The 26,960-nt window shown below is 30.3% G+C and overlaps 1 protein-coding gene across 4 annotated transcripts in view; it reads right to left on the bottom strand.

Moving 5' to 3' along the window:
* LOC105145005 (uncharacterized) overlaps positions 1–26,960 on the bottom strand; it is a 253,216-nt gene that overhangs the window by 101,762 nt on the left and 124,494 nt on the right. For all 4 annotated transcript variants that reach the window (XR_015545099.1, XM_087406192.1, XM_011054300.2 and 1 more), the window contains one exon: positions 13,917–14,029. Coding sequence is in view for 3 of the 4 variants with exons in the window: in XM_087406192.1 (XP_087262318.1) it covers positions 13,917–14,029 (113 nt within the window). In the remaining variant the exon portion in view is untranslated. The remainder of the gene's footprint in view (positions 1–13,916; positions 14,030–26,960) is intronic.

The following is a 26,960-nucleotide window of genomic DNA, read 5'->3' as shown; positions in this document are numbered from 1 at the left end:
GTACATATTTCATGTATTATATTTATTGTATATTATATTTAGAGCACTGAATTCAATCTGCGCACTTTGTATGTTTTGGGCATAATTCTGGTTGTTAAAAATGCCATATATCCTAAACAGGTGGGATATGCAAGATAACAAACTAAGCACAGAATACAAGAGCAAAGTACTTGTATTTTGTTATACAATACAATATGCTTTACTATTTCTCTACACTCATGCATCACGAAATAATCACCAAATTTTTTACATCCTACAGTAATCATTTTATCTAGATTATAATTTATGATGGCACTATTTAACACAGTGACAAATCGATTCAATTCACAATAATTTCATTAATAATTTCAACAATAAGAAACTGAAATCATAACACAATACTAACATAAAGGCATCTAACAGAGTAGTTGCGGAAAAATTACCCACTCCTTCTATTTTTTCTGACTTTTGCGGCATAAATCCCAGCGCGGTGTATTTGCCGGAGTTACCTTACATCAGACTGCAATTTATTATGGAGATTGGCATTGAGGGAAAATTAAGTTCTTTGGACACTATGATTATAATTGATAACCATAAGATTATTTTTGATACAAGAAGATCACCTGTTCAAGCAGATTTCTTAATTTTCACTCACACCATCCTTTGTGTTATAAAGGGGGTGTTATCTTTGGTTTCATTGATAAAGTAATTAAATTGTCTTATTCTCATTTCCACGAAAAGAACTTAGTTGATGCTATTAATATTTTTTTAAATAATAGTTATCTTCTTCCTTTCATTTTTTCAACAATTGAAGAAAGATTAAAATACCACACACAGAACAATAATATAAAACATAATGTCCATGTTAAAGAGAAATTCTTTACAGTTCCACATATAAAATCTATCACTGAAAGTTTTGTATCTATAGCATATAAATGTAATTGTAAATTATCATATTCAATCCCAAATACATTAAAAAATCTTATAACTAGAGATAAAGATAGATCATTTAGCTAATCAAAATGTTGTATATAAAATTTCTTGTGATAACTGTGAAATTAGTTATGTAGAACAAAAGAAAATTAAAACAAGACTAAATAAACACATTTCGAACATTAATAAAAACATTGGTTCTCCATCATTGACCATCGTATTAACTATAACCATAATTTTAATTGGAAAGATGTAAAGATCTTAGACAAGGAATCATCGTACAATAAAAGATTGATCTCCGAAATGGTTTATATTAAAAAACAAAAATTGGGATTGAACAAACAAAACGACATGGAAGCATTACCTAATTCTTATCTACAAATTTTGCAGCTTCCTTCTCCTAGTCTTTTCTTCCTTTCCTTTTTTCTTTATTCCTTTCCTATCTCTATTCCCCTTCCAATCTCTTAACAAGATAATATAAAGCAACAGAATATCGCTCACACTTGATAATACAATATAAGCAATTTGACTGAACTGGTTTCAATTTTTATCTCTGATCGCATTTGCTTTGTGCGAATTAAATTGAATTATTGTTTCATTGATTATATCCTGGTTTACCAATCGCAGTTGAGGTATATGTATTAGGTGTTGGAATTAATTCGTAGCGTTTTACAAGTGATGGGAAGTACTTTCATTAATGTATTTTTTAATGCTCATGTGAAATAAATAACATTCTTTCATTAAAAAACGCTACGAATTAATTCCAATACCTAATACAATAATTTTATTTATTAATACTCTAATATAGTTGTCTATTAAAATAAGTCTAATAAGGATTGTATATACTAATAATTTTGAATATAACGATCATTTATTCATTTTTTTAAAATTTTTATAATCTATTTTATTAATTTGATAACAGAATGTGTGCTGGTACATTTTTATTTAATGACTCGTTCAATATTTTTATCATTATGGACTTATTGCGACTGTTATAATGAAAGAATATAACCGATAATATTACCAGAACGAATTCTGAAAAAATTCTAGACTTTTCGACTCAGTTTAGTCCGCTCTATCTATCTGCCCAAACAATATTTGGGTCATCTTATATATGGGGACCTACAATTAAAAATGTCGTTTCCGAACGGCAATTTTTGATATGGAGGTTTCCTGGGCAAGTATACTACTTGGTGGTTCGTCTTTCACCGAGAGGAGTTATGAGCGCATAATAAATTTTCGGTTTCTGCTGGAAATCGAACCCTGGATCTCTAGTATAGCAGACGAGTAGTGCGTCTACGTATCTACTATACCATACTCGTGCTCAATCGCAGTTTAAAAACTGTGTCGCTTAAGAAAATAGGAAAAAATAGAATAGATAATTTGATAGGGGCATATATTAACCTTCCGTTGGTTGCAGTTGATCTGATACATAGCACGGCGATTTTTTAGAGGAAAACTGTGTGTGTTTCAAATTTATATAATTTATATAATGTTTCAGTTTTATATAATGTTTCAATTTTATATAATATTTCAGTTTTATAGTATAGTTTTAACAAAATAGTTAGTGCGATTGATTTGATACACCGTGTTCACGCTAAAAGTCAAACCGCGTCCAATGGAAGGTTAAAGCAGAAACCTGGTTTAGAAAGTCAAAATTTTCGTTTTTTTTTTTTTTACTTTAATCGATAGTATTACTCTTTAAAAATATACTCGTAAAGTTTTAGACCGAAATTCGAAATACTTTTGTAGTTATATAGTCTGAGAAACAGGTACGCGTCGCGCAGATATACAGCGATATCTGTGCGATATCGAAAACTTTAAACGCGTTTTTCTCAAAATCACTTTTTCGAAATTGGCGTGCAAGATAAATCGAAAACTATTTGACCAATCAATTTTGTCTAAAAGTTTTTAGTTATATAATTGTCAACCATCCTAAATGAATTAAAAACATTTGTTAAAAAAAATTAAAATAAATAATTATTTCTGCATAAAAAAGTCGAAATTTTAGTTCAAAATCTAACTTTTCTTTCAAAGTTCCACAATTCTTACAATTTGATACTTTTCTCCTAATTTTTTTTAGGATAAAATATTATCTAATTTCAAAAAATTGTTCGATTTTTGATTCAGGCAAGAATTATAGGCTCCACATTGCACGCCAATTAACAACGTCTGTGCCGAAGCATAATAATGATTAATATATAACTTATTGTATTCACTATTTTCATATTCAAAAATTATATTGTATTATTGAAATCATAACAAATCATAAAAAGTGATTTGTTATGATTGCCATGAAGCCGTTCATGGCTTGTTCATAAAAAATTCGCAAAAAATAGCTACTTTTATAGAAAAAATTTTCTTTATTTTTTTTCCTTCGATTTCCTATTCTAAAATACCGTCTCATATAAAGAAATCCTTGTGTTTGAGAGATATTAGGAAATCTTTTTTTTAATGAACAAAATCGACACTTTTGATAAAAAATTTTACATAAAGTATAAAACTATTATCGATTGCTAACTTTTGGAAATAAAACTTGAATATTTTTGTCTTTCGGAGAGATCTGAGCTCCTCACAACATCTCAATTTTTCGTTTGTTCTAATATTACTCTTAAATACAATAGTTCACAATTAGTTATGAGGTACTTTTTATTTTATTTTATATTTTGACCATTCGATGTATAATTTTAATCGTTTTTGCTAATATTTAATTTTGAAATTATATTACATCTTTTTATTTTTTGATATACTTTAATAAATTTTTTGATAACTTTATATAAATAATTTTTTAATAATTTTAATAGTTTTAATTTTATAACCGTATATCATTAGATTTACATTTTTAAAAATTATTTTTATAACTATTTCTCCATAACTTTGAAGATTTGTTTTATTATTTGTTTTACTTGACAATTTATTGTATTTTACAACATACATTTATATTTATTTTTATTTTTATTTTTGTTAAATCATTATTTTTACGGGCTATTGTAATTATGATTTTAGACTAAACATTGTGCTTTAATGATTTATCAATTGTCTGTAATTCTAAGCTTTTGCGACTGCGCTTTTTAAGAACCACTGTACAAGAACCGTTGACGACCACCAAGCGTTTATTATGCATCTATATTGTCATGTTCGTATACCGAGTAATGCTGTTTCAGCGTTTTCACGTTTTCATATTGAGAAATTTTCATAACCAACTATAATGATAGATGTACATACACTACGATGAAACTTTTATATTATCAGAATTCATTTTTAGATTATGTTACATGATTTTGTTTCAAGATCGTTATTCGAATGAGCGTTTGATTTTTATATTGTTTATATCAAGATTAACATTGAAAATGATCCAATTAGGGTCGAAACGTTTGTTAAAATAAACTGTTTTATTTTTTGATAACTTAGCATTAAGATCTTGATTGGCTCGTAGCCCTATTTTTATCATATTAATTTACTACATTAATTTTACTATATTAATTTTATAAATATTAAATTATAAAAATTTTATTAATTTTATAAATATCTCAGCTTTAATTCTTATATTATTTTTGAATATATTTCCCATAAATTTGACATTAAAATAGGAGTTGAGATTACAGGGGTTAAAATTAAATAAATTACAAAACTTATATAAAAAGTATCTCATAATAGATGACTTTACCCTTCCACAATGTTAATTTGATAAATGTATTCACAAATAATGAAATTTAAACTTTCACTATTAAATGTATACATTTTTATTAATTTAGTATGTACAAGCAAAAATATGTCAACTGATCACATATCAATTTATATGCTAACATGAAGGTATACAGGGTTCTTTCGATGTTACAGATCAGTAAATCGGGTTGTCTATCTGCCTATGGATAGGGGCACGCTTTACTGGTATTGAGGAATAAGATTAGCTCGCAACAAGTCCGGTGAGGAATGAGACAAGAGAAATTGAATTTTATATTCTGGTAAAATTCAATAATATGATATAAAATATGTATTTAATAATACAAATAATATCTGACTTAATCTGACATAAATAAAATTTAATAAACATTTTAAAAATATGTAATTATAATTTATAATTATGTGTTTTTAAATATTTATTAAATTTCATTTATGTTAGATTAAGTCAGATATTATTTGTATTATTAAATACATATTTTATATCATATTATTGAGCTTTATACTATACCAGAATGTAAAATTCAATTTCTTTTGCCTCATTTTTCGCTGGATTTGTGATCTAATCTTATTCCGCGTTATCAGTAAAGAGTGCTTCTGCAGATAGGCAACCCGATTTACTGATCTGTAAGTATCAGAAGAGCACCCAGTACACTGCATGCTGAGGTTACATTTGTATACTCTGTGGTCACAAGTACATGCATTTTATGTGTTAAATATTCGCATTACTAAATGAATGAGTTTATAACATTAAAAATAGTGGAAATTGAGAAGATTAGACAGATTAGACTTCTACGCAAGATACGGTCATTATGTACCATGAGCAAAGTTATAACATTATATGTTGGCAGTAATAAACATTCATTCATATTCATTTTTCTTTAAATCACAATGCACTTTAATATTTAATTTCTCAATGTTTCTTCTCAATTAGAACTTATTATTCTGATATGCGCGAAAGAAGTTCCGTTATATTAATGTCACAGATTTCATAACTTCATTAGTGATAAACGTCTACGATTAATATTTCGATTCAGAGCAGAGTAATGCTTTTTCGTGCCAAATTTGTTCGTTCCGAAAAAAACCGCTTTAAATAAGTATATTATCCATTTTCGAGCTGACGTGACTAAAGAGAATAATTATCACATGCATTTACTAAAATGTATACTTTTACTATGATAACTGACTCGCAATATGTTTGTATTAACATGTTGTGGCAAGTGAATACATCGTCTAATATAATAAATAAATAAATTTATTAAAAGTAGCAGACATTTTTATATTCAGTTAATACATTTGTTAAAATTTTACGAGATGTATCGACTAGTAAGTGTATACCTTTATTAAATTTTACGCTTTGACCATGACATACATAAGATAATCACTTCAAGTATTATTTAACGCTGTTAATTGATATAAAAAAAAAAAACAAAATTGCAAAAAGCGCAAAATCGGTTTATGAATCAATCATATTGCAATGTGATAAACATACCAAAGAACATATGCAAGCGCTGCAGTTTATAAAATCGAAATTACAGTCCATAAGACCGAAACTATACTACATGCGTACTTTCATTTTTAAAATCTTAAGAAACGTGCTGCTCAAATAATTAAGAGATGAGTTAGAAATAATGGAAAATAAAAGTAAAAGACAAATATGATAGACGGAGAATATCGCAATACAATTCCGCAAAACAAGGAATACACAAAAAAGTATGTTCTGTTATGAAGATGTGAAAATACATAACGCCTTACCAAATGAAATAAAGTAATATGAAAGACTTGAACCGTTTAAGCAAATTAAAAAATTATAATACTATATAAAATGTGCGTGTTAAATCAATAGTCGAATTCATTGTTGCCCCTTTTCTGCGATGCGGATTGGTTGTCTAGAGCTCGATCGCATCGAGCGAACTTCGTGAGCGATATTATAACTATTTATCGATTTTTAGATCCTTACTTAATTATTTTATAACTCTTATTAATGACATGTCATTGTATTGTTGCCGCGCAGCTTTTTTATCATGTATAAAACCTGTATAACGATATCGTCTGTCGTTACAGAATGAAGGCCTTATTAATTCAAACTGAAATTACTTAAAGTTTAAAGTAGATAAGTTTACTATTATAATTTTGTTCTTTAAATATGAATTTGATATCAAAATTGTATTACGTTTTTTGTATACGTTTTCGGAATTTGCTAAATAGAAATTAAAGACTTTTATATATTATAGTTATATGTTCTGAATATAATATATACATATGCTCTATGCGAACATGAGATCTGGATTAATATGAAAAAATTTTTGGTAAATATTGATAAAAGGTCAGCACTTTCAAAAATCAATGACATATACTTGGCATATACAGGGTCCGCCACCAAAATCAAGACAAAATGAACAATTTGTTTAAACTACATTCTATTCGTCGAAATGTAAAAATTACAAAAAAAACTTTTGTACATCACTATCCTGGTATCTTTTTAGAGTAAAATTACTCTATACAATCCCCTTTTATTTCGATGATTGCTTCGATCCTCGGCCTGAAGTGCTAACATGCTCTCTGCAACGCGTCCTTGTCCATATTGATGAATACCACCTCGATAGCGACCTGGAGAGATGTCACGTTGGGACGTCTCGACTTGTTGGTCACTCGTTCAATGGCGCTCCACACATAGTAGTCCAACGGATTCAAATCTGGACTGAAAGATTTCCTCGTCCGAAAAAACTTGATGCGTCTCGCAGCTTCGTTTTTCAACGAACACAGAAGTAAGTTACAGCAACTCTGTTCATCTTGGCAGACTCGGAGAGCATTTGTCGAACTTTTATCACATAGGACTTGAAGCGTAAGGTCTTCTTCAGTAATTCGACATTGTAGTGTCACTCACACCCAATGTTTTTGCCAACGTTGCTGTCAGAGACAACCCTGGGACCTCCGAGATGAGCTCTTGAGTCCTTTCGATAATTGTTGGAATCTTTAACGACTTTTCTTTCGAATGTTTCTTTCTCGTCGGATTGGGAGAACTTTTTTCGGACGTCTCCCAAGCCATATTTAGCCGCAACATCATAAACAATCGGGTATCCGAATAATTTTGGTCTGCGAACGCCCAGTGCTAAAGTCTTCGATTATCGCCACTCTTCGATTATACTCCGCACTCGATCTTATCTGTTCGGATATTTTGAGGTTTACAAACATCTTACTTGCCTGAACGTCAACAACGATTTATCACCGAAGTCAAATAAGGCGGAAAATTCAAATTTAAATTTGTTCGGATTTTTTGATGATGGACTCTGTACATATTGTCAAGATCATGACATTAATAATTTCCAATAAGTTTTAGCCGTCGCTCATTATCCGTTAAAAAGTTTAACAGAACAAAGAAAGTTGAAAAAAATAATGTTTTATTTCTGCTATATGTATATATATATATAATATTAAATACTATTCTATATTCTTCCTTGCTTATGTAATGGTTTTCCATGCAAAAGGAGTTCCATCCCACCTCCTTGTCAAGGGACGCACGATTTTCCAAGCGAAGCAATTTTCATCCCACCTTCCCTCCTGCTTCATGGGCGCACGACTTCCACGCAAAGCGACTTTCAACCCACCTCGCCCTCTGTCAAAGAGCGTCCAAATTTCCACGCGAAGCAACTTAGCGAGATGGGGTGGAATTAACAGAGTTGCCACAGAAAATAAATTTTAAAATTCCCTGACTTTTCCAAATTTTCTAGAGGGAAAATTTTTCAATTTAAAATATGTTATTAAATTTTAACACATTTAAAATCAAAAATTGTAGGAAAACTAGCCCATATTATTAAAAACAACGCAAAAAAGATTAGTAGCATACTAAAATTTTGGATGCAAATTCGAGCCAAACAAAAAATAAATTAATATTAGAAAAAAATGCAGTTATAAAAAAGGATCAAATAAAAATAATGAATAAAATATAAATTTTATTATTTTATTAAAATCATTTAAAGTGTGCGAGTTTTGGACATATTTCACTATAAATGTCAGATATAATATTAAAAAATTATAACAATTATCTGGAATAGCAACAGTTTAAGGAAATTGAGCAAATTTCAAAATTCCAAATTTATTTACATTTTACCCTAATTTTTCCCGGTTTTTTCATGACCAATTTCAATTTCCCTAACTTTTCCCGGTTTTCCAGGTAAGTGGTAATCTCGGTGGCAACCTTGGAATTGTGGAACTCGCTTCGCGTAGAATTAAGTCGTGTGTCCTTGAAGCAGGAGAGGGGGGTGGGATGAAAGTCGCGCGCCCCTGAAACAGTGAAGAGATGAGGTGAAAGTCGCTTCGCGTGAAAATCGTGCGCCCCTTGGCAAGAAGGGCAGTGGGATGGGAATCGTTTCGCGTGGAAAGTCATAAAATATATTTTAAAACCAAAAATTCCTGTTTTTTATACTAAAAAAGAGACATATTATTTTTGAAACTTTTTTAATTTATAACTTTTTAACGAATAACAAGCGACGGCTAAAACTTTTTGGAGCTCAGTTATGACCTTAATAACATATGTCAGAGTCATTGATTTTTGAAGGTGCTGACCTTTTGTGTATATTTATCAAATTTTTCATACATTAACATATATTAAATGCCCAACTTAATTCTTGATCTTTTTCATTGAACTTTGATACTAATTTACAAAAAGTCGAATAGTTATCTAATCTTCAAAATAATCTCTCTTGCTTTCTATACATTTGCACCATCTTTCGGGAAGCTATCGAATTCCACTTCGGAAAGAGGGTTGTTTTGAATTTATTAATTCGACCATACTTTTCTCGACATCCTTGACATCCTTGACATAAATGAAATGAGTATCAGTCAGATGATATTGCAGGGATTTAAAATGATAATCTGAAGAGGCGAAGTCTGGAGAATACGCCGGGTGAGATAAAATTTCCAGCCCAAGTCGATGATTGTTTTCAAAGTCGTTTTTGTTGTGTGTGACCGCGCGTTATCCTCAAGCAGAATGACCTTCCTTTTTCTTTTGCCGATGTAAGACCTTTTCTCCTCCAAAGCGTCACTAACACGAACCACTTGCTACTGATAATGCTGAGCAATGACTATTTCACCAGATTGGAGCAATTCGTAATAAATGACGCCCTGCTGATCCTACCATACACACAGCAACATCTTGTTGATGTGGATTCGATTTTGCGATCCTAGTCGAAGGCTGTTCCGGATAAACCCACAATTTTCGTCTCTTTAGATTATCGTAGAGAATTTTTCGTCGCAGGTCACAATCTTGTGCAGAAAATCCTTCTTTTTGAATCGGGATAGCAATGACACAGCAATATCATAGCGCTTGTTCTCAGCTGTGAGTTGGAAGGGGCCAATGACCTTTCTTTTAAATTCTCCCCAGCTTAGAAATAACTTGCCGTGTTACTCCGAGTTTCTGTGCGAATTTTGACTATGTGCGACAGGAACTGTTGTCGTCCAAAAATTATTCCAGTTCCTCATCGTTGACTTTCTTTAGCTGTCCCGGACGTTTTTCATCATTAAGGTCGAAATTTCCACTCTACCGTTGGAACTACTTCTTACAGGTACTGTAAAAAACAGCATCTTCCAAAGCCGAACAAATCATTTCCTGTGCTTCAACGACACTTTTTTTAATTGAAAAGTGAAAAGGAGGCAATGCCTTAAATGCTACTTCTCGAACGACATTGCTTTTAACATTTTTTTTTTTAAGTTAGACAATACAATCGCCAACGATTACAGTATGAAAGCTTAAAAATGGCGCTCCAATATGACTATATGGCGGGAAAGATATGTAAATTTGAATAGGTACTCATCGACTGAAGTTAGGGACCGAGAATTAAGTTGCGCATCTAATATAAATAATATATATAATTAATTATATCTAGTGATTTATGTATAATTATATATAGAAACGATTTTTTTAATTTCTCCAAACTTTTTTTTTAAAGAAACAATGCAAAAATTATTCTTTTAATGATTTTTTATTTTCTCTTAATGATTATATATATTTTTTAGTGATTATTATTTTTCTAAAAAATTAAATAATATAAAAAGAGGCTACGAACTACACTGGACTGTTTTGTGTAAATGACTTTTTGAACAATTAAAAATAAACAATAAATAGTCAAATTAAATGTAACAGAATTAAATCAAACGTTTCGAGCCTTATCGGGTCATTTTCAATATTAGAATAACTTGTTGTAATTAGAATAAATTGTTACTAGTAACTATTAGTAATGGTGCAAAGATGCTCGCAAGTTGTTCAAGTAAATGCAAATAATACTCGCATGTTAGATAATTAACAGAATAAAGCGCTGCAAAAAGACCCAGTTTTCGAAAGCAGTCATCAGAAACTTGTAGATGTTAGTCACATTCAATATAGTCATCTCTTTAGCAAAATTCTTCTCAAATCATAGAACCGGATAATATAGATGAGTTACATGTAATAAAACTATAAAATCGCTTTATATTTCCTCTTATAATTATTAATCAAACATATGTATTCACATAGACTAAAAGTTGTAAAATATAATTGTGGAAATACAATATAATATTATGAAATTGTCACAAATTAATTCGTTTTATAAGAAAAAATTGAGTCACAAAATTCAATAAATAATAATAAATATTAATTAGCGGGCAATAAGAGCATATGCAGCGCGGTACTTGGAGTGCAATAATCTTGTTAAGAAATGTTCATTCATCAACAAGTACAGTAATGTAAAATTATAGTAAATATATTGTATTTTATATATATTGCGCTCCAAGTACCGCGCTGTATATACCCTCATTGATCGTTAATTAATATTTATTATTGTTTGAATTTCGAGAGCCCTATTAAATATAATTTGGTTTTTGTTCAATAAATAATGAATGAATAAATGCCTACAGTTAATAATATTCGTTCATCAAAATTACAATAAATAATTGTGAAATGCAAATGTATAAGATCTAATAAGAATCTAATAAGAAAAAACTTCACAAAGTGGGTAAGGATGGAATAAGTGATAGACATACATCAGGGAGAGGTTCAGTATCTATCTGTTTATTTATACCTTGTTTTTTAATGTGGATCATCTCTGATATTATTCTTTTTTTTATAAAAAGGGTCATTATCCAAAATTTCAACTTCATTCCACTTGAAATTATGGTTAAAGATGGTCAGAAATTACTGAAGGAGACTCAGTTTTTTTGTTAATATCAGATTGATGTTTACGTATTCTTGTTTGTAGCCTCCTTTTAGTCTAGCCAACGAAACTCGCCTCACAATCTACACATTTAATTTTGTAGACCACACACTATTGCGGGAAAGATCTAATTGGTCCTTATCTTTTTGTATAAATTTTTTAAAAGTATTCGGTATTGAATAAGCTGTCTTTAAATTGATGTTAAATGCAATCAGCATAAAACTTTCTGAAATGGATTTTACATATAGAATAGTAAAAAATTTGAATTATTTTTAAATAAATCTGTCTTCGGGTGAATTATTTTTTTTTTATACTAAACAATAACTTTACAAAAGAAGAAGGCTTTAGATTGTATGTATATTTCGTATATAATTATATGTATATAAATAATTTTTCCCGGATATATATATATAGTGTGCGTGCGTGCGTGCGCGTGAATTCGAGTCGAGAGGCTATAGCTCGTATAAGGAGCTATCGTAAATAATTAATCTTTTGGATGTTGCATGCCATTTACTCGTATCACCTAAATTACCGTATTTTCACGTAATGTTCGCCACCCTCTTGCCACAATCTTGTCGCCGTGTTTCGTTTTAAACATAATTGTATGTTAAATCGCCATATTATACAATACGCATCAGTTTTGAGTCATGACTTTCCTTATTTCTGCGTTGACGAGACCACTCGGGTTCCATGTAAAGTATGGATATTATTTATACAATATTATTTATAACGTTTTACAGAAAAATCTTAATTAATTGTAATATTCGATTGGCGAAATTGTTGCAACTCTCGCGATAATAGCATGTCCGCGTTCTTCCTGTTATTTGTGTTACGCGATTCAATGATTTCCGATTCTAGCGATCTTATACTACTGAAATACGAATAATCGCTATTATATATTGCGATGTGATTGTTTGTCTAATGTACTCCTAAAAGATCAAAAACGTCTGTTATTCTTTTATTATTAAGGAGATTACAATTCTTATATTCTCTCTCTCTGATATATTTTCACTCCAAATAATTCACCATCTCTGCCTATTTCGGGGCTGAGCAGTCATAGTGAAAATCATGCTAAAATATAGATATTATTGTACAATAATAAAAAGGGCAACTGGAATGAATACCAAGTGCCTATTTCTGCGATGCTTGTTTCTAACTACCTGAAGATGAATCTTAGGTACAATGCATCGTATGCTCATTTTGTGTGCGCACTGGCTGTGTTTGTTTGTATTTCAGAAACATTAAATAAAGTTTTTTAATTGCAATATTGATGTATTTTACGTTTTATTATTGATTTTTCGGAGCATCTCGTATTAGGAGCACAATTTTTTGTCTTTGCGATTTCACTCACTTTTAACATTTTTTTTATTAAAAAAAAATAGAATGTGAATTAAGTGTTTTACATAACATTATCTTAAAGCTTATTAAATTCCTTTCAAAATGATCTATTATTTTTTTAAATTCTGCCCATAAATTTCTAGCATTATCCAAAATGAACTCGGTATCTCATAATAAGTGCCTTTCCTTACACATTAATAAATGTTACTAATGTCTACATTCTAAGCAGAATCGTAAGACTCGTATTCTTGTAAAACTTGTAAAAATTTGTAAGTGCTTATATTTTTATAATATTTTTATAATATTTTCAGACAGCTTTTTATATATAAAATTAGAATATTAGTCACAAATTCTTCTAAGTTTTGCGAGAACGCATTACAAGTCTTACGATTCTGAAAATTGATCCATTAAATTTATAAAATTTAGATTAATTCAGTAATTTAGATTTACTGATTATTTATAAGTGTTATATTTTTATTTTATAAATAGTTAAAAAAAACTAAATAAAGATTCATTTATTTATTTATTCTCTCTTTCACTCTCCCTACTTCTCTCTCTTTCACTCTACAAAGTTTCTTTCAACTACTATAGTATTGATATTCTTCATCTCGCCTAATTTACAAAGTCACGAACTAGAATTTGAAAGCAAGTTCTTTCCACTTTTTACATTCTCTATTAATCAATTCACGATATTGTACTTGTTTAGATAGACAATTGAAAAGTGAATTTTATGTACAAAAGCATTTAATTTGTATCATTGGACATTAACAATAACTCAAGAATAAAATTCGTACTCACCTGACATTGATCGGTTGCATCGAATGCTCTTGCTGTAAATAGAGCTGTTGCTGATATCCATTAGTGTCCAGATTGAGACCGTCCGACGATTGTTGCATACTGCTTTGAATCATCTATAATAATTTAATAGTAAAGAACACAAATAAATAAATTCTTACATAATAAATTGCTTAATTCATATAAAAAAATTCTTAGCCGCAATTAAATTATTTTTTGTTTTTTTGTTTTAAATATACAGACCATAAAAATAATATGTCGCGAAAATTCAAATTATTTACTTTTTCCTATATTAATATTAAATATTATACATAAAAAATTCGTTGAGAATAATGTCATGCTATGAAATAATATTACATGATAATTTATTTCCCTTCTCTCGTTGATAAAGATCATTTTTATTGCGCGTTTCAACATTTCTTTATCTTTTTATTTCGAGGTCAAAACGAGAAAATGATGAGCGTGCGTCTAAAAATGTCTTGAATGTTACATGAATAATGCTCAAATACGGAAGTTGTTAAATGGCTGATACATCGTTCTGATATCATTGTTTTATTTTTCTTTACCACGCAATGCGCGCGCGTGCGTGTGCGTGTGAGTGTGCGTGTGTGTACATATATGGGTACATTATATATTGTTAAGTGTTACCATTTATACCATATTAAGTTATGTTTGTTTCACGAAAATAAGCATTCAATAAATTGATCAAATAATGGAGAATATAGAACAGAGAAATATAGAAATATAGAACAGAGAACATTTAAAAATTGTATTTTCAAAGTAAGAAGCTTATGTATTTTATAAATTTTCATAACACGTATTCTTAATCAATATTTTTTTTTTCTGAATAGAAATCTCTGACAGAATATCTTCTCAAACTAAGAATATAGTCTAACTTCATGATAAAATAGACGTCGCAAATGTTCTGTATGTTTTCTACAGAGCAGTATGTCTTTTTGCGATAGCGACATTTGTCGACTGTCTGCAGAGAAGAGTCCTATAATTTAAGTGTAGTGTTTAGCTTGGTTTATTAAAGTTTTGCTACATATTTATAGCAAAACTTCAAGGGATTATTCCACTCTGAAATTTTAAAAAATCGAAATTTTGTTTGCTTAAATCGATAGTTTAGGATCTTAAGAATATAAAATTTTTTTTTCCGATAATGAATTCCCAATATTAACGAAGATACAGTTGATTATCAAGCGGTACACAGTAATCGGTGCTGTTAAACTTCTGTTTATGAATAGTTTCATTATTTGACGTTATAGTTACATATCTATACTGAATTTGACGTTGGTACACAATTTTAATATCTGAAGGCATTGGTAATGTCTCGGCGCTAAGGCGTACACTACCGTGGTTACTTTACGCGAACCGGTGAATTGCAGGGGATTGAGATTATCATATCTCAATAAGGGCAGAACCGATTCTATGTACGCTTAATCGATAGCATACACTCTGGTTGTATAGTACGTGTTTTTATTTTTTCTCTATATGCCCTACAAGCGGAGATATTGCGACGCAAAATACGAATCTGAAATGTAAAAAAGTAATTAAAATTAATGTAAAAAAGTCATCGTCGTCATCGTTTTCCAGCAGTGCAATATAGCAGTGTCTCTTTATACTAAAAGATTTAAGAGAGAAAAATGTTTTTTCTCCTGAGTTCTCCTCTTCGGGAGACTCTATTCTAGAGAGATGATTTCGTCTTATTTACAGGACGACTTCGATTGGTGGCTCAAGATATTCTCTGATACCAATCAATTTAATCCCATCTGTTCAGAGCCTTTTGTATGCAAAATTTACTCAGACGCGACCTTGACAGGTTGGACAGCGATCTGTGAGGGCCAACACACGCATAGTTGGCCGACATACAGGACTTCATATCAATGTACTGGAACTAAAGGAAGCCTTCTTTGTCCTAATGTGCTTTGTTCGAGATCGCAGGAATTCTAACATTCTCCTTCGAATTGATAACACTACTGCCATCTCTTATATAAATAAATTTGATTCGGTACAACATCCCTTCTTGTCAGACGTCGCAAGAGATATTTGGAGATGATGTGAGAAACGGAACATCTATCTTTTCGCATCCGTCGCATCAGTTGACAATGAAATTGTAGAATCATGTATCTCAAATACAGACATGGTCTTTATCCATTCGGACGTTTAATTGAATTAAAGATACGTTGAGGCAGATCCTTTGAGGCAAATCTCTTCACGTCGTCAATTAACATCAAGGTAGAAATCTATGCTTCCTGGTTTCCCAACCTTGGTTCTTAGGCGATCGACTTTACCTTGAATTAGCGTTCTTGATATGTTTATGCTTTCCCGCCAATCATTTTACTTCCTAAAGTTTTATGTAAATCATGGGATGACGAAACCTCGGGAGTTCTAGTGATCCCCTAGTGGCTATCGCAACCTTGGTTTCCTATGTTTCTCCTCGTTGTCTCTTAATTTTGGATCTTTTTTCACGTCTTCTCAGTCCCTCATATTTTTTCCTTGCAGATTTTACCATCCAGAGTGGAAAAATCTTTCCCTGGTAATAGGGAAGTTAACAGGTAAACATTCTTACTGCAGTCCATCCCATCATCAGCGGTAGAGATCATGATCGCCTCGCTAACTCCAGCCACAATAAAGCAATATACTCGTCCGCTTAAATCCTGGTGGAATTTTTGTCAGAAACATCTAATAACTTTCTTTCTGAAGGCAAGGTCCTCGAATTTCTGTCTCAAGAAGCGAAGACATTGGTTATTATCGTTAGAGGTCATCACAAGGAAACTAGTCCTAGGCTCGAGTCAGCGTACGCAAACGCTTGCAGCTATTAGAATCTCGCAGATTTTTCGTGAAAACAAAAACAAGATAGTTATTAAGATCCATGATTTGAAAACATCCGCTCCGGATCGGGGTCAACTGTTATTTATCTTTTCTCGCTTTTCTGATCGCTGTATTGTATTGATATATGTATTGTCAATATTTTAGACCACTACTTCTAGCGCACCAAGAACTTACATCCTCCCGATTGCGATATCTTATTTATTTCATGCAGAAAACCACATAAAATAGTAGGAGCCCTGTTGGTAGGATGATGGATCCGCGGGGGACTGGAAGACTGCGGGGTGCGGAGTGATTTCTTTTCAGCCCACAGCACCCGTCACACTTCCACTTCCCTTGCGGCCAGAAAAGGAGTTTCACTCAACCTCATTAAGAGAGCGACTGGCTGGTCTGGTGATTCCCAGGTATTTGCAAATTTTTACAACCATATAGTTGTTAATTTAGAAGCATTCTGCAACTCCGTTCTTAGCAGTTATTCTATACTAGAGACTTTAGGCGCACTGGAGGTTTGGGAAAAAAAAAGAAAAGAGAGAGAAAGAGAGAGAGAAATTTTGTATTCCTTTATTGCGTGCTTCAAGTTTCCAGAATTATTTAGTTCTTTAGCATTTAACATGCTATCTTATACGAATGTTACTTATGTTATTCTACAATTGAAGTATTTATTCGCAAATCATGCTGTAAACAACTACATAGTTGTCCATCCGGACGAGATATTGGCATAATTTATAGATTAAACAAAAAGTGAAGTTTTTGAAAAGTGAAGTTCGATTTTAATTATACTATATCTCATCTGGATGGACCGCCCTCGCTTCAAGTTTCTAGTCTTCTTCCTTCCCGAGGGATGATTTGCTCCAATTCTTTGAAACAATGGCGCGATCGGCGGCACCGGAGCGGAGAACAGGGTTGGGCATGTATTAAACATAACGTATTATACATAGTTTTTATGCCGTATAATACCGTATGTTATACAAACATATTATACATACGCAAGAAATTACTCGCAGCTCTAAATTGCCCAACCTGGAGGAGAGTAGTACTATAATCCGTTTATTGGCATCACCTGACGTATACAGTCATCTTACAAATCCTCATTGAATCACAACACTATCCACACGGGAGTCAATATAGATGTTGCTTTAACATTATGTTGCTTCAGAAATTACGATTCAGTCTCTACAATTACACGCATATAAAGAAATAATACCTATGTTTAATTACATACTATCTTATGTAGATAAGATTTCCTTACAGTATATGTACATTATTAACTTAGTAATACTGACTGCTTTATATTATAGTTAAGTTTAAATTTGAATTTGAATACTATTAAAATACTATAAAATCCACAACAATCTCCAGCAGATCTAGCTTCAGATTTTTGAAAACTACTTTTATATTAAAGGGAGTTTTAATTCTTTTTTGATTAAATTTTTTGATCATACTTTTGCGTTCCTTGTCATACTACTGTAATTACAGCTGCCAAAAAACATATTCCAAGTCTTCCGAATCTTGTTCGCAAAAACAGATATCGCTATTGACTATCTTATATTTTATAAGACTGTACTTAAGTGAACAATGCCCGCTGCGTATCCGATTAATCATAACAATAGCTTTCTACAAGTCAAGTTTGCTAAACCATAGTCTTGATATTTGAAATATTGAAAGAAAAAAAGGTCCTTATAATATTGTTCTTCGCCACACACTTAGCTTTATATTTACTACAGACATTAGAATAAGAGATAGATAGCTTGCTCTAAAAGATTGCCTTCAAGTGCCGCCTGTTTAGCAAGGGCGTCCGTTCTTTCGTTACTGATCCGAGGCAGAGAATGTCACCGGCTTGGAGAGCGCCATCTTTGGGGTTTCTGTGAACTCTGTTGGTAACACGAGCACGAGGATGTGACTACATAGTTGCCCATCCGAACGAGATATAACATAATTAAGATCGAAACTTCACTTTTCAAGTTCGCTTAATCTTTAAATTATAAAATCTGCAAATTTACACAATAGCATGGCATTTTGTGGCCCTCTATATTGATTACTTATGATTTCTTTTCGAGGTTTTCATGTAAAAATAATTATAGACACTACGCAAAAAAATTAGGGGAACACTTTAAAACCTGCAAATTTTGTCGATTTTAAGAAATTAATATCTCGGCTTCCAAGAATCGCAGGACATTGTTCCTTAGCGCGTTTTAAAGCCTCTATTTTATTGTAAAATAACTTAAGTGAAATTTTTCGTCTCAATAAATTACTTTTTTCGTGAAAACTAAAAGCAAAATGGAGTCTTGAAAATGTCATGACATTGCAACCTTCCATAGGCAAAGCAATGACGAGGCGAAAAACGTCACCACATCAGTTTTGAAACCGAGAACATTCCCTTAAAATGGCATAAAGCGGCATTCGCGTTATCTGATGTGAACCACGAGGAGATTGCTCGGTCGAAGTTTGTACATCATTGATTTAGTAAAAAGATTAATATAGTTCATGCAAAAATATATATGTATAATGTATATATCTTAGAAATTTACATAAACACCTCCGTCAAATCGTTTAACTCTTTTTTTTCTAGCCACTCTATTATCTTCTCCTCCATCGCCTCCATTGGTCTATTAAAGCCTTGCTAGGCACTGCAATACACTTAAACTATAGATCTCTTTTCTGCAGATAGTCGACAAATGTCGCTAGAGCAAAAAGACGTACTGCATTGTAGAAAATTTACAAAATACTCATGGCGCGCGCACGCACACGCACGTACCAATTTTAGAAGAAATTACTAACTTTATAAAGCTAGCAGGATATCAAATTAGCAGAATCAAATCGGACCTATCGGAATTTTTAGTACTCATTTTGTACTAAATTATATCATTAATATGATAATTTTATTGTGACATTTCGAAAAAAAATCGTGATGCTACTAGCTTAATATTAAGCTGGCAGGATCAATTCAAAATAAAAGAAAAAAAGAAAAATAATATCAGAAATCAATACAATTTGTATTATTTTGTATTATCAAAAATGATTCCATATTATATGTCATTTCCAAGAAAATAGTGATACTGATAGTTTAATATTTAAAGGACCATAAAAAAAAAAAGAAAAACAAGTCAAGGGCAAAAATTAACATAACTGAATTTGTATTAATTTGAACATACCATTGAAAGTTAATATTTTAAGTGTTTTCCTTAAATGACTTTATTAGTACAATATATATAATAAAGTATAATACTTATAATCTATGAAGCATTCTACGTCACCTTTGAAACATCGTCATTTTATTTTTTTTTAATGTGCTAGTATGTTCTACAGATAAAAATATGAAACACGTGTTTCGTGAAAAAAATGTGAGATTTTTTTTGTGTAGTTATTGACGCTTGTAAGTCGCAGAAATTTATGAAAAACGTTGTTTATGGGAACATTCAAATTATTATATCGTCGAAAACATTAATCGTACAAAAAAAATGCAAAATTTTCCGAAAAGTTCGATTTTAAAGATCTTAACTTGTTGGATTATTTTTAATTTATCATTTTTATATAAACAAATTATTTTCTATTTGTTTACAATTTTTATCAACATTTTTCATCAATTCATCAATTAAAAAATTTTGTAAAAATATCATCATATTATTATTTCAATTATGAAGTAATCCTGAAATTTTTTTAAATAGAACTCTAATGAACTGTATAGTTAAAAAATTCGAATTCATTTTGAAATTTTCTGTGTTACTTCATAATTGAAATGATAATATGATGATATTTTTACAAAATTTAAATCAGTGAGTTGATAAAAAATGTTCATAAAAATTATAAACAAATGAAAAATGATTTATTTATACAGAAATAATAAATTAAAAATAACCCATCTATACAATAATTTAAGATCTTTAAAATCGGACTTTTAATCTCGAAAAATTTTGCATTTTTTTGTATGACTAATGATTTCAATATAATAATTTTAATGTTCTTATAAGTGACATTTTTTATGAATTCCTGCAATTTATAAGCGTCAATAATTAAAAAAAAAAATCTTACATTTTTTTCGCGAAACACGTGTTTCATATTTTTATCTGTAGAATAGGTTGAGTAGGTATGTTAGCAAATTTAAAAAAGAAATAAAATAATGCTTCAAAGGTGCCTGATTTGGAATGCCTCATATATTGTAAGTATATACTAATAAAATCATTTTAAGGAGAAAACATGTAAAATTTTAACTTACTTTCAATGATACAAATTAGTATAAATTCAGTTGTGTTATTTTTTGCCCTTGTGTTATTTTTTTATGGTCCTGCCAGCTTAAATATTAAATTAGCAGCGCTACTGTTTTCTTGGAAATGACATATAATAGAATTGTTTTTAGCAGTACAAAATAATATAAATTTAATCGTATTGATTTCTGATATTATTTTTCTTTTTTTCCTTTATTTTAAATTCATCCTGCCAGCTTAATATTAACCCGGGATGTCTCGAAACTAACGTTAGTAGGCGCGTCCTGGTCATTTTGATCAAAATATATTTTCGCACATATATGAATATAATTACTATAAATAATAATTAAGAAAACGTTTTGATAATGCTTTATATTAATCAATTAAAAACAACGTAATAATTATTGGAAATAATTGTATTTAAAGGGTGTTTTTTTAAGCCCGATAGAACTTGAAATTGTAAAAAATAAAACAAAAAATTAAATTAAACAGCCGCGGTGGCCATATGCCCGAAATCATTTTCAAATGTTAATGCCATGCATTGATCTTTCGACTAAAAAAAATTTTTTGATTATAATTTAATTTTTGTGTTAGTTTTTACAATTTTAAGTTCTATCGGGCTTAAAAAAACACCCTTTATATGATATATCTTTATTTTAATTTTATCTTTTTTTATTTGTTAAAATTATTAACATGTAACAAAATAAAAAAATTATAATAATTTTATTGTTTATTTATAAAAATATAATAATGGCGGAGACTAGCGGAGACGACAAACACTAACGTAAGTGCGCGCGTTATAATCTTAGATCGATCACAAACATATTTTATGTAAATATAAGCGTGTTTATGCCATCTATTTTCGCATACTATACGAAGAAACATTAACATTTACGTGAAGGTAAAAATATAATAGTATCAATAAATTGAAAGATATAAATAGGAAATGAAAGAGTACGGCAAAATGACTGGTACGCGATCACTCTCATTAAGCTAGCGCCACCATGATTTTTTTTCGAAATGGTACGGTATAAAATTATCATTAATGATATAATTTAATACAAAATGAGTACTAAAAATTTCGATAAATACGATTTGCTTCTGCTGATTTCTTGCCGTGCTAGCTTTATAGAGCTGAGATTATTATAAAAATAAGTGGAAAATCTTAAGTTAAGAATATAATTTTTTGGATGAAGCTACACTAAAATGATTCAAAGGACTTCAAAGAAGAGACGCGGTAAATATGCCGATGAAAAAACCCAGTCCTTGACATATGTTAACAAGGTTATGACTCTGAATGATTTCCAACAGGTTTTAGTCATTGCTCATTATTTGTTAAAAAATTATTAACAAAAAAAGTTCAAAAAATAACATCTTATTTCTGCCACATACAATATTAGACCACATACAATATTTGGCGGCACGTACTGCCTCCACGCATACATTTTCCAATGCGAAACAAAATCCACCCTACCTCCTTGCCAAGGGGCGTACGACTTTCCACGTGAAGTGAGTTCCACCTCACCTCCTCCTATGCTTGGAGGCAATTGCAGTTGGATCTCGCTTCGCGTAGAAAGTTGTTGCGCCTCTAAGCAAGGGAGGTGGGGTGAAACTCACTTCGCGTGGAGTCGTAAAATATGTTTTAGAGCAGAAAATTGTTTTATATAATAGAAAGAGACATCATTTTTCAAACTTTTTTTCTTAATAACTTTTTAATGAATAACGAGCTAAAACGTTTGTTTATGACAAAGCGATTTTAAACAAGAATTGATTGTCTCAAAAATGAAATCAAGAAGATCATTAATAACGTTTAATAACGTTTCAATGATAAAATTGATATTCTTACAATAAAATTTCGGATGCGACAAAAGAAAAGTTTTGTCAGCCATTCCAATAATAACTCTTCTCTTTTGCGAGACCGGATAAAAAAGTCAAGATATTTTTCAAAAAGTGGATTTGTGAAACCAATCAAATTCTAGGAAGTCATTATTGTTAGAAATTTTAATATCCAAGAAATTTAAGGGCATGTCTCCGATCTCGATGGTAAATTGAAGTCTCTGATGAAATGAGTTAAATATAAGGGTCTTATTAATCATATTCAAAAGAATAGCTGTGGCGATATCATCCATATATCTGATATAAAATGGGATTGAGAATCTCAATTTTTCTAGAGCCTTCCTCTTCAAATCTTGCAAAAGTTAGCAGTCATTGGAGATAAAGGCGATCTTATCAGTAAATTAAAGGTTTATGTATATTGTCAAAACGAAAAAAGTTGAATTTATAACAAGTTAGAGAGCAAGTATAAATTCATTTTTCGGGATACTAAAATTCGTAGAAATATTTGATCATCTATTATAAATGTTTTCTGATGCTAACTCAAACGGCATATTTGTAAAGAACAACATCCAATGAAATTAAAGAGTAATTCATGTCAATATGTGTAATAATTTATATGTGTCCAATAATTTTTCTAATTCAAAGCTATGCTTTACATAAACGTTTTAGGAGTATTATTAAATAATATTATGAAGAAAAACTGCCAAATATAATAGACTGTCAATAGATAAAATAATTATCCATAAAGGACAACCAGGTTTATGTACCTTGTATAGTACATATTTATTTATACATAAGCCCTAGGTTCCCATTAGAACATATACCTTTCTATAGTCCATATTTGTAATAATATTAATATGATTCCTCCATCTCGTGAGTAAAATACGTTACTTGTGTTTTTATCGGATTTTAATATCTCACGAAGTCATTTAATATCTCATGCATTTTCAGTTTGTAATCTTTGTTATCAATAGCTGCTGTAATGCTCCCCTTATCTGTTTTAGTAAAAATAATATCCAGATTATCAGTCATAAATTCCTTGGTCTTTTTTAAAAGAGTGTGTACGGGCTTGAAATAGATAATTGAATCAATTTTTCCAAAACTTTTTATTCATCATTTCACAATTAATCGCGGCGTCTTCTGAAACGTATCTCTTAACGGATTTTTGCTGACTAATTGGTTCAAAGTTTATTACATTATCTTAAGCAATCTCTCGCATGTTTGAACACTATATTTTCTACGCTTATATATACAATATTCGCTGCATTTGTTTTTCTATAATGGATACATTTTCATGACTCAAGTATCGACATCTCGCCTACCAATTAATCTTGATTAATTAATTGTTATTGTGGCCGTCAGTAGGTAATTTAGAAAAATTTATGATTGAACATTTGATGATATTATCTCCTGTCTGAATAGTTACAACACGGACCTTATTATCAACGCTTGGATCAACGCTTCGACCATTCTGCCAATTACAAGGGTAGATATTTTCATTTACAATCAAAACTATATGGCCACAACAGCTAAATTTTTTTTTCTTGAATTCTATTTACATTTATTCTGCAATGAAGTCAGATACTCGACACTCCAACGATTCCAAAAATACTGGGTTATGCGTTGAGTCAATTGTCATTTGTTAAGCTTGTTAGTTAAAGCTTGTAGATCGTTAGGATTAGATGACAACCGACACAATGGTCTCGAATTCAAACATGCCTCGATTTGCGCTAGATCGGTATTAAGTTCCTTGAAAATATGTCGTGTTTCGCGTTTCCAATTACTCTTTTTAAATGATTTAATACCTCCCATATATCATCCATATGAGGGGCATGGGGAGAAATAAATTTCAACTGAATGTATCCAGATACACAGTATATCAACATATATCGTCTACTGATTGATTAAATAATCGAATAGCTTGATATATTTCATTGAGTTCTCTTTACGCATCCACAAAATTAGTGGCATTATTGCTGTAAATTTTTTGCGGATATCCTCGTCTACTTACAAACTGGCGCAATGCAGCCAGAAACGCCTCCGACGTTAAATCACCAACAGTCTCCACGTGCACTGCCTTAATCGCGAAGCATATAAATAAGACGATATAAGATTTGCGAATTTTTTGTCCCCGACCTTTATTCGCTAATGTAATAATAGGTCCAGCGTAATCGATACCAACAATATAGTCCGGGAGACAGTGAACATTTTTTAACGTCATTCAATTAAAGCTCAAATTTTGCATACAGTTGACTGTATCAAGTGTAAAATAAACCTTGTCTGCCGACTTCCCGCGAGTGGGTTGAACATGAGCGTCCAGTCAAAGTCGTCAAAAAACCAATGCACTAATGTCATATGATTAAAGCTGAAATTTGGTACACTGATAGTTTACTTGAACAATAACAAAAAAAGTTGTCTGCCAGCTCTATAACGCTTCGGCTGACATACGTAAAGGCAATAAATCAAAACCACCACTGTACTCCATTGCAAAATTCGAATTAAATGGCATATCTAAATTATTTGAAATAAAAAAATAGTATTAAGGTTTTGTAGAATAGTATCTTGTTATTATAAAAGGATAAATATTAATATACTTAATTAATCGATAAATCGCTAAAGTTTAAGATATTACACTTTTAACACCAATATGTAATAAGTTTAATTTGTACCTTATAACGAATCTTTAAGCCGTAATACCCAAAATTTGTAATTGAAATGGTTATTTATGTGCATAATTACAAGATCTGGATTATAATTTAAAATTTACTTTTTATTCTTATATAGCATAAGTATTCATACATACATATATATTATATATATATATATATATATATATATATATATATATACACATGTTTCAATCTTACTGAGTTTTCTTCAGTGTAACTAGTAGGTGACGCAATGATTAAATTTAAGAGTAAGTCTGTTAACTATAGTTTTGTATATATATCGTTGATTCGAATGTATTTATACATACGATTAACACTGCTGATAAAAATAATAAATAAAATTTTAAATTTTAATAAAATACACTGTATTATTGAATAATATATTTTTAATATCCTTGACAAAATAAAAAAAATGTTGATTAAAGACGTTGATTATTTACAGAAAAATACATACTGTATGCAAGTAATAATTACTTATTTTAAGTATTTCAAAATTTTATATATTTGTAAATTTATCATGAGTTCATCAGAAGCATCAAATTTATTCAAATATATTCTTAATCTTGTAAATTTAATACTTCAATCATTATTAACTTAAAACAAATTGTACTTATTATATAAAAAGTCGCTTTCTCGATCAATTTTATAATATTTCTCTTATATATTGTTCTTTAAAAGAAAATAAATTCTTATTATGTGAATACATAATAATAAGTTTTTCTAAAATTTGGTATAGGTATATTTTATATTTTAAGATCATTATCAAAATGTTTTAAGATCATTATCAAAATGTTCTTTGTTAAAAATAACAAAGTTTTTTTAAAAAGGAAGAATGTGAACTGAATAAATACTTTTCTTAACAATAATATATTTTTCTGTGTATAAAAGACCATTGCCATCTACAGTCGGAGTAAGGAGCGTTATTATGTAGAATTTTGACCTTTAGAAAGAAATTATCATTGTACAAACTTCGAATAAAGATATAGAATATATTATCCTACATCAAATGATAAGTAAATTTTAATATAAAATTGATAATGTACACAATTAGAATATGTACTTTTATACTTTTTTTTATTGATTTATTGTGAAATTGATATTATGAAAATGTATATAAGTTAATTATTGATTTTTGTGAATATTTAAAACTAATAATGTGACAAAAATTCGAATCACAGGCTTTTGTGAATCGAGACGCTTTATTCTTTTGACTTCAATTACATAATTTTATTTTTGACAATAAAGTAATTCTTGATGGATTCTCGTCTTCCAACGAAAAAGGTTTATGAAGATCTTGTAATACCGAAGACATATATCTCAATACATTATTATATTAATACAATTTAGAGTGCTCGTTACAATTTTCATTGCTAAACCGTCACATCCTCATCAAAACAGTATATAATAAAATTCTTTATTAGCAATGTCAACTATATATGTAAATATATTCGATTCATCGCACACATGCACACGCGCACGCACGCACGCACGCACAAAATTATTGTTAT

This window comes from Acromyrmex echinatior, chromosome 5, assembly GCF_024713525.1.
Source record: "Acromyrmex echinatior isolate Ae372 chromosome 5, ASM2471352v2, whole genome shotgun sequence".
Lineage (NCBI taxonomy): Eukaryota > Metazoa > Arthropoda > Insecta > Hymenoptera > Formicidae > Acromyrmex > Acromyrmex echinatior.
The sequence above is the reverse complement of the archived record's forward strand: the minus strand, read 5'-3'. Positions and strand labels throughout refer to the sequence as shown.